Genomic DNA, 9,889 nt, shown 5'->3' with positions numbered 1-9,889 from the left:
TCACTATGTCACTGCTGTGATTGTTAAACATATTGATGGTTTGAAGTTTTACACACTGTCCTGGTTTAGGGCAAATTTGGAACAAAACCTCCAAAGGGTTTTGGAAAAGCAGATTCAAGTGGCCCCTCTCCCAACTGGTTCGGTAAAAGATTTCCTTGGAGGAAAGTGGAAAAAAACTTTATTTAACAGGCAAAGCATTCACCAGCACAAAAAATTAACAATATTAAACAATGAAACCTCTTGCCACTCCGAAGAGATTAAAAACTCAGAAAGTCTCCTTGGTGGGCTGTAGCTCGGTTCACCTAGTCTATTACCAGTACCTCCAGCGCTGGAAATGCCACGGCCCAGGCCTGGCCTGGTGGGCCACAGGTGTGAGCTGCTGGTGTTCTTCTGGGTGTTCAGTCCAGAGCAGGTTCAAACAGTTCCAAGAAAAAGAAAAACCACAGTCCAGGGAACCTCTCTGCCTCAACTCGCTAAAACCTAACAAAAAAGCAAAGGAAAGCCCTCTCCTGCTATCTGTCCGTGCTGCAGACAACACAGTCCAGGAGCAGGGTGCGGGGGAGCAAGTGCAGTCCCTGATAAAAAACTCTGCGCTTCTTCTCTCCCCGCCTTCACTTGGAACCAGTCTTAAAGGTGCAAAACTTATTTCTGGGCTAAACAGATGAATGGGGATACAATTCAGCATCACAAAGTCACCCCAGAGCACACACTCACACAAGACCTCAGTCCACAAGACACTTTTTTCTCTCACTCCAGTTCCCAAACCATCAGGCGAAGCACCGGCAGTTAGACCTACTGTGCTGTGCCAACCCAGCCAGTGTGGTCCGGGGCTCATCCTTATGTGCACAGTGACCTGGTTCCTGAGAGCTTACCTGGTTAAGGCACCTAGTAATCCCTGGGTGAGGGTGGGACCTGAAAGTCTCCTGGAGAGGAGGTCAAATTTAAGTCTCCTGGGGTAGAAAGAGTATGCTGTGAGTGGGAATGCAGCTCTCAGTTCTCCTGTGCCCTCTGTTCTGAGACTTCTTGTGATTCCAGGCCTCTTCCTGAGCTTTCTGAATGTGCCCACCCATTGCGAAGAATTCATCAGGCTGGTTACATTAATCTTGAAGCAGTTGTTCACAAAAACTTGTAACAAGAAAAATGGTTACTCAATTAAAACCTTTGCTGTTAATATTCAGTACACTCAGTGAGTTAAGAATGCTAACCTAGGTCCAAGTCATTACTTAAATTACTGGTTTGTTATGAAATGTGTTTTCAATATGAATCTTAAAAAGGTAGCTTTCAGTAATACATGAAGGCAAAATAAGCAGCTAAATTTAAATGCAGTTACAGTGCAGCACTCTTCTAAATTTGTTTCTTGATTAAATTATATCAGAAAATTCTGAATTTAACCCACACCGAAGATGATAATTCACTGATTAGCTGATAGCATCAGTTATAATTTGAGACTCAAAAATCATCTCCTGCTCTAATATTTATCAGACAAGTGAAATTAAAATTACTTTTTCTTAGAATCACTCTTCATCCTACCGTTGTACTTCCCACTCTCCATCCTACCGTTGTACTCCCATTCATTAGGTCCTGCTGGATTAGTGCCCTGCTGTTGCAGTATCAGTGAGGCATTAGATCAGGCAACTCCACTACCACTTTAGGATTACAATTCACAACATTTCAGGACAGGCTTATGGATGGTAATACTAGTTTTTTATGCTATGTTAAAGTAATGGTAATAAATAACCCATGTTTTAAACTTTTAAAGCAGTGCCTGTGTTACCCTGCAAGTGGTAGGGGTATGGGATTTGGCTTGCTACGCATGCAACAGAATTACTTGAACTGAGAAAACCATACCCTTTCTCATAATATATCAGTAAAGGAAAATTAAAGTCCACCCCCTTCCTGGGAAAGTGAACAGACAGTTCTTTTAGTAAGCATTAAGTCTTGTGAAATGGTGAGTTGATCTAAGAGTGCACTAATTGCTCCCAGTTTCACCCTGTCCCTTCCATCAAGTCTGGTGCTTTCCTGTGCAGCTGGTAAGGCACTTCAGATCACCAACTAGCAGGAACTGAGAACATTAAACATTTTCCCTTATGTAAGTTTTCAATGTTTCAGAAGCTATACTGGCTCACTGAAGAGTCACACAAATATCAAGAGCTGGCAGTGAAGCAGCCAGAGAAGGTGACCGGAAGACCCTGACAGAGGTGATACCACACTCACAGCAATACTCTGATTAACTCACCCCATAAAGATGTACCTTGAAAAACCCATGAACTGATCTGAAATTCTTTGTTTGAAAAATGCAACATCAAACATTTTTAAGCATCAACTGAGATCATGTAAGATAATTATTTTCCAGTGTATATTGACTAACACCATTGACTTAATCAGTGATGATGATTAAGACCGATTATTCTGAACACTCCTGTCTCAAGTTAGGGTCTTAGACACTGATTTGTAAATAGCACAGATCACAATTATCGAGCGTGCTAAAAGATGGGCTGGTCATGTCGTAGGCCAGGTTCCACCACACTGTGCCTGCCTTCACATGTGGGTCATAGCATCTACTTAAAATCGTGCTACTTCCCATCCAGAAGAAATATTTTTTAAAATCTGCACACATTTGTGTTTCCCTAGGTCATGAAAAGCTCAGCACACTGTTCAACTTACATGATCAAAACTCTTAACTGGGCCAAAGCTGTACCCTATTTCCCCCATCCGTTTCTGCTGCTGCCCGAGCCACATGCTGGGCGTTTCGCGAGACAGAGGACAGAACAGCCCGTCAAACGCGGGCCGTCACAGCAGCGGCGGGCGAGCGCTGCAGCAAACGCGGGCGGACGGGATGGGCCGGCGCCTGTCGGGACCGGGGCAGGTGCCGGCGGTAGCGACTGCCGGTGGCGCCCGGCCCCGTCTCCTTTCTCGGCTTTCCTTGGGTAGTAGGACAGCCGCGGGGGCTACGGAGAAAAGGGTGCCCGAGCCGGGGCTGGGGTGGCCTCATCGCGCCGCTCCCTCAGGCTCCGCCGGCCGCTCGCAGCCGTCACCCCGCGCAACGCCGGCGACGCGGGGCACGAGAGCGGGACGGGCGGCGGCGGCGGCGGCAATGGGGGAACGCGGTGCCCGGCGGGCGGCAGAGCCGGAGCGCTTGGCGCTGGAGCTGGGGCGGGAGAGGCAGAAGCAGTGAGTCCGGCGGGGGACGCGGCAAGGCCGGGCACAGCAGCAAGGCCGGGCACAGCAGCGAGGCCGGGCACGGCGGCGGCTCCGGCAGCGCTCCCGCAGCGCCGCCCGCGGGGAGCTCCCGCCGCCTCCCTGCGGCAAAATGGCGGCTGCTTCCGCGGGCGAGGGGAGCGGGCTGGGCCCGCGGTCTGCCCGGAGCTCCTCAGTGCGGCCCGGCTGTGCTGGGAGCGCCGCTGGCTCTGCAGGGCACCGGCAAGGGCTGGCCCGAGGGATGCGAGTGGCACGAGGAGCCCGAAGAAGCGGGATAAATCATGTGAGCCTAAAAGGAAGATAGGGCCGACTGCCGTGGTTAACCGCAGCAGGCAGCTCAACACCACGCAGCCGCTCCCTCCCTCTCCTCCCAGTGGGGTAGGGGAAAGAAGGAAGGTGGGGTGAAAGAGAGAAAATTCGCGTGTTGTCCTAAAAAGGAATAACGACAACAAAAAGAAAACAAACCCAAGAAAAGCAACTGATGCAAAAACCTCCAGGTGCTCACCACCAGCGGGACATTGCCTTTCTCGAGGCAAAGCAGCCCCAGCAAGTCCCAACACCCTAGTTTTTATTTCTGAATGTGACATGATATGATATGGGATATCACTTTGGTCAGTGGGATCAGCTGTCCTGGCAATGTTCCCTTGTGCACCTCCAGCCCTCTCATTTGTGGGGTGAGGAGCAGAAAAGGCCCTGACCCAGTGTAAACAATGCTCGACAGTAACCAAAACATCACTGTGCTATCAACACAGTTTTCATTAGAAATCCAAAACATAGTCCCATACCACCTAATAGAGAGAGAATTATATGTGCCCAAGGCAAGCACAGTACACTGGGCTGGGATGTCACTTTGGGGGAAAACCAGAGAAAACTTTTACACGGGTGCATACCTTGCTGGGGGAAGATGAATAAAATGGAGAATGATGTGCTCTTTATGCACACTTCTTTCTACAATGTTGAGTAAAAGTGGAAAGCTGGGTTTCACCTGTCTCTAGGGTCAATAAATATCTCTGAGACCTCTACGTAAGGTATGGCATTTCTGCATGCAGTTTGCAGGGATGAGACTTGTTCCTTTTAGCAGTCAGTCCCCTTGCTAAAGTAGCAGTTGTTTCAGTGCAGTGATAATTGTTGATGCTCATGCCTGGTGGGATTGTTTTTGTCCTGTTTGCTTAGGAAGCTACACGTTATTCCCTGTGTTGAACAACATGATTGCCTTTTGAGTGTTAATAAATGGAAACAGGAAATGTCAGAAGGTCCTGTGCTGCCTTAAATCAGACCCTTGATATTTACATTTACATACCATTTTCAAGCATTCTATTCATACTGATTTTTCACCTGAACAGTGTTTCTTTCAGTGTCTGAGCTGCAGACCTCTTCAAACTAGTCCTGCAGTTGTGGACTTTATAAAATGTTCATTTGTAAATGGAAAAGGAAAACCCAGTACTAACAGAGTCAAAATGGCACCTTAGGTATTCAAAATGACACAAAAGGTAGCTTGGACATACTTGCACCAACATGTAAGCAAATGACCTTTAATAAATCTCCTGACTTAGTAGTATCTCAGGGTAAATGGATCAGTTATCCTCTGCATGCACCAGTTCTTTTACCTGACACATGATCAGGTAAAATGGTGATCAGGTAAAAAATTGAGTTGTGGTGATTTACTTATAAAAGCAAAATATATATTTAATAAAAACCTTTATGGTGAAAGACTTTCAGCTCCAAGTGGGTTCTACAACTATTTTCTTTGTGTGCAAATAGACAGTATTATTATTGTCTGTTTCCTAGGAGTAATTTATTCAGCTTAATTGCCAATGACCAGGCTTGTTAGACATCTCCATCTAAACCAGTGGCATGTGTAGTCAATGAATACAGAAAAACCTTTTGGAGGTGTGATTCATGTGACCTATTTTGCCTGGCTGTTCTAGCATGAGATGAGTCAAACCCTAAGAGGTGCCAGTTTCTCTCCCTTGGGTAGAAAGCAAGCTGAGGATGAATGGCTTGCAGATAGATGTCTGTATTCCTTCACTGCCATCTCACCCTTGTCTTTTTACTGGCGTATCTGATTGTTGTGCCAATTAGGCAGTTTGCTAACAGCCCACCTACCCCTCTCATTTAGCAGTCATGAAGAAGAGATTTTTACTTTACAGAGTAAATTGAATCATCCATGTCCATAAGGGGTCTGTTCCTAATGTACCCACTGATTCTCTATGATTGTGGATGTAGTAGTGTGAAATCTTTCCAATTTTTTTTCTGACTGTAATGAAAGTCAGCTCAAATCTGACTCTGTGTTGTTGTGATCAAGATTCAGTGTGCGTTTTGATCGGGAAATGTCATGGCAAATGTTTCTGGGAGAGAGAGAGAGAAGACATATAATACTGCAGTGTACTTCTTATCAGACAAAGAGGTCTTCAAGACATATATTTATGCATGTCAGCTACTTAGTAATGTTGATGGAATTGTATGTTACTTCAGCTTGTGAGATTTCATTTCCTGTGGCTTTCCTTGCCAGGAAAGCTGCAGCATTTTCCCAGCACACTGCTGACTGCAAGTGACAGGAGTCCAGAGCTTTCAATACTGTGCGTGCTCTTCCATGTGGTGCCCCTGCACTATGCAATATTGTTTCTGCTTTGTTCAGAGATTCTGAAGGCATCCGTGCATTTTATCTTCTACAGGACTTAATAAACACCTGCCATATTATAGAGCTGATGCCCTAGAGCTGATGCCCTAGAGCTGATGACTTGCCCTGAGCTTCTCCTGACTTTTCTCCCGAGTTTCTCTCTTGACTATAGAAAATTGCTTCAGGCAGCCTTTTGCCTGATACATGTTCCAGATATCCAGACCTGGGTAGCAAAACATGCAGGAAAATGGTTTTCATCCTAAGTGGCTGCCATTGTCAAGTAAAATAACACCTGTAGGCAGCCCTAAAAAGAAATTTACCAGTTTTTTTTTTTTCTCTTTTGTAGTTTCAATCAGAGCCTTCTTATCTGAACTGCATTTTTTTTTTTCATTTTCTTCACAAGAGCTTTTTTGTTCTGCTTAGTATGCAAGGATGTGGTTAGGTTCTCATGATAACTTAAATGTGAGGTTTCAGGATTTACAGGCTTTCTTCTGGGATGACTGTAAATTGTCCATTGACATGGAGAACATTTATAGGCCTTGAATAGTCTATTTATGTCTAACATATATGAGGTTGCAGGTAAAAAGTGCAGTGCAGTCCCTCCAAGCAAAGACCAAGTCTCTGGGCAGGTAGCCAGATATACACAGCTGCATTAAATTCACACTAACAGATACATGGCATGACCTTCACTTCCTATCACAATTAGAAATAACTCCAGAAATGCAAAACTCCAATACATTAAACCCCAGCAATACTTACCAAGCCACTTAAAGTGATTTATTTCTACATCCCTTCTCTCTCTGGGCAGGGATTGCATTTTCCTGAATATACACTGTCTAAAATGGAGTGCTTTCACTCTGGATGCATTCTGGGTGCTACTGGACTAATAAACGTTTAATAACAATTATATATTTTTTTTAACTGGTTTCTGTTGCCACATGAAAAAAAGACTTTCTGTCAGTGTAGCAATTACAGTGTGACACCTGACAATTTACCATTTCTCTACATATATTCATCAGAACAAAATATAATTGGAATTTGGCTTCTAGTTTTGTTAATGGTGCAGAAAGAATAATAAAATCTAATGAAAGAAATTTTGTGTATAGTCTTGGAATGGTAACAGAAATTGATAACTGGAAACACTGTATTTAAAAAGCTTATTCTTCCTGTGTTTTCCCTCTGCAGCTGAACACTTAGTTAAGATTTCTTTGAAAACAAAACCAATTTCATTTTGATACAGCTCAGCTCTGGTTACAGCTTTGACTGTTTTTAATTTTCAGTGTTATTTCCTTTAAAAAATCCCATTTTAGCACTCACTGTTATCATAATTTCCTCTTTTCCAAGCTCTGAGAAGTTAATAGAAATCTGCTTTGCAGAAACCTTATCTATTTGTGTTGAACTGATAGCAGCAGTATAGTAAGATTTTGTCTTTCTTCTTCCTAGCCATCTGCCTCTTTTATTTGGAGTGAGAGAAAACAGGCAACAGCAATCAGATTTCCTTTGGTTTTCCTACATCTAAAGCTTTTTGAGTCATGCTTCAAGGCTATCTTTGGCTGGGTTTCACCTGACCCTTTTTGTCTCTAGCAAGTTACCAGTACTGTCATTATTTTTTTGCCAATGTGCCCCCTGTCCTAATTTAATGTTGGCAAAGACAAAAAGAGCAATGAAGTGGGACTTGGAGGCCCCACCTCTCCCCTGCCATTCAAGATGTCTATCCTACTGTTCTCCAGTGTGTCTCTTTTATTGAAAACAAACTTGGCTTACCTTAAATTACTCTTCTTTATATTTCTTTGCGATTTCAACTCTTCAGCCCTCCTTATTCCAAGCTTACCTATTCAACTCCCTATGAGCAGTTGGTGGACTTCTGCAGCTTGTAGTTGAAATCTCCAAGCTATGAAAAAGTGTCACCAACTGAATGTGAGCACAAGGAGTGCAAGAGGTGATGCAATTCCTCAGTAATCAATCTGTCATCAGAGCTTTGATTTCTCAGAGGTTAGATAATTATTTCTTGAAGAGCATTTCTCATGGACATATTCAGAAAATGAATATCTGTGTTGACAATGGAAACTCTCCTTTAAACACGTGTCCCCCCCCCCCCAAATATTACAGCCTAATAATTTTCTCTCTTGCATGTCTTTATGAACTAGGCTAAGGTTTCAAATACACTAGTCATCATATTGGTATTGTAAAGCATTTCCCAAAGGGCCTTCTTTGTAGAGTTTATGTTCTCAGTTCTTCTTTTGGAATATCTTAATTTGGGCACTAAAAAATTGAGGTACCCAAGAACCACGGACTGTTTTTTTGAAATGTTTGCCTTCCAAACTTAGCTTTAAAGGACAAAACCACAAACTGCCTCTGCATTTTCATGCATTGTGTTTTTTGCTTGCACCTATCCTGGTGTGGTCTGACTTCCTGAGACCTCACAGGCAGGAGCATTTCTCCATAGACATTTCCTCAGAGAACCAGACTGTTAGCATGAATATGGTCAATAACTTATCAGTAATGTCCTCTTGATGTGATCAAGATCATAGGGTTCATTTTAAGACATTAAACTACCATCTGCCCACTTTGAAGGATAAGAGTTGCCCAGCTCCTTGTCTGAAGCGTGCCAGGTGGGTTGTGCTCTTGTCAAAGTCCCCTGCTACCTTCTGCTTCTGATCATACCTTCCAAGGCAGAAAGAGCCTGGTTTTCATCATACCTTTCAGCTTTCTGGCTGACCAGTACACAGGATGGGCAAAAATATATTTTCCTAAAAAATGGTGGCTTGAGAGCCTGTATTTTTTTTAACACTCATCTTACTTTAATTACTCACTTTCTTTTCTGATAGTCATAAAACATCATTTGTTTTGATTGGATTTTATATGGGTGCAATTTAGGAAATGACTATTAATCATTGAGAAGTAAGTCAAAATGAAGAACTAATTCAGAATTTCAAATAGCACATCTCTCAGGCGTATTCTTGTTTTAAAAAACATGCTCATTTGGTATCTTCTTTTAGATTAAAAACTAGGGTCAATGTCCCCTCTACATTTTTTTAAATTCTGATGGATGAGTAGAAAATTATTATATTTTTGGGTTTTTGGGAGTAGTTTTATTCACAAAGTAGAAATGCTTCATTGTCTTAAAGGCACTGTAGTAACCATTTTTCAATACATTTAAGAATGGACAAGATAATGTAACTACAGAGAAATAACCAATAGATATGAATCTTCTGAATCAATCTTCTGAAAATATATTTGATCTATTTTTTTTTCTGATTTCAATAATAGGACAAGTACAAGAGCCATTTATTGGCTCGTGTAACAATTTAATGACTTCTTTTAATACCACAGGCAGATGCTTGAAAGCTCAATATTTGAACTGAGAAACACTGTAACAGAACTGGAAAAAAGTCTTAACAGTGTTGAAAATGAAGGTAAGTGAATTACAATAGTCTTTCTAATTGATTAGGAAACACAGATAAATAATTATTTTAGGAAGGACTTACAGGGCTCAAATTTTTATTTAGAAATTTAAATTTTTGTTTTCAAACATGACTGTTACAACTGTTGTGCTTCAGATGTGAAATTAAGAAATACTGCATGTGGCCATGCTAGCTTTTTTTGGTTAATTGTTAATGAAACAATGAATAATATAAATTCACAGAGTTGGTTAATATTCTGACCACAGTAAGCTTAGTGAAAATTTCCCTTGATTTATATTTTCAAGCTCTTTTATATGCAAAGATGCTTATTATGAGGATTACTAAGTGAAGGCTTTCTCAGTCTCCAGTTAGTTAAAAGGAACAGTTTTAAAAAATGATTTTGCTTAAAATGACATGAACTAATCTGGGAAATATAATAATTCTCTATTTGTTCTTTAAGATAATGAATGGAAAACCAGATATGAGACACAAGTAGAATTGAACAAACAGCTGGAAAGGCAAATCAATATTCTTCGAGATAAGGTGGAGCTTATTCATGGAAATCCAGCAGGTAGAAATGGATATTCATAACTTTTTCAATAGAATTAGTGATGATTAGAGATGTTGAAATGATATCAACAGGTCACAATTTTCTGCTTATTTGTAG

At 42.0% G+C, this 9,889-nt stretch overlaps 1 protein-coding gene and 1 long non-coding RNA gene across 4 annotated transcripts in view; one reads left to right on the top strand and one right to left on the bottom strand.

Moving 5' to 3' along the window:
- Positions 1-161: 161 nt before the first annotated feature.
- Positions 162-2,738, bottom strand: LOC128803332 (uncharacterized). Its single transcript, XR_008435684.1, has 2 exons — positions 2,665-2,738; positions 162-1,125 (listed from the first exon to the last, which is right to left on the bottom strand). It is a non-coding gene; the product is annotated as an uncharacterized LOC128803332 (long non-coding RNA).
- The window catches only part of CCDC169 (coiled-coil domain containing 169), a 41,018-nt gene continuing 33,799 nt past the window's right edge, over positions 2,671-9,889 (top strand). For all 3 annotated transcript variants that reach the window (XR_008435683.1, XR_008435682.1, XM_053970197.1), the window contains exons 1-3: positions 2,671-3,171; positions 9,152-9,234; positions 9,683-9,793. Coding sequence is in view for 1 of the 3 variants with exons in the window: in XM_053970197.1 (XP_053826172.1) it covers positions 2,738-3,171; positions 9,152-9,234; positions 9,683-9,793 (628 nt within the window). In the remaining 2 variants the exon portion in view is untranslated. The remainder of the gene's footprint in view (positions 3,172-9,151; positions 9,235-9,682; positions 9,794-9,889) is intronic.

The sequence above is a fragment of the Vidua macroura genome, chromosome 2 (genome assembly GCF_024509145.1).
Source record: "Vidua macroura isolate BioBank_ID:100142 chromosome 2, ASM2450914v1, whole genome shotgun sequence".
Lineage (NCBI taxonomy): Eukaryota > Metazoa > Chordata > Aves > Passeriformes > Viduidae > Vidua > Vidua macroura.
The sequence above is the reverse complement of the archived record's forward strand: the minus strand, read 5'-3'. Positions and strand labels throughout refer to the sequence as shown.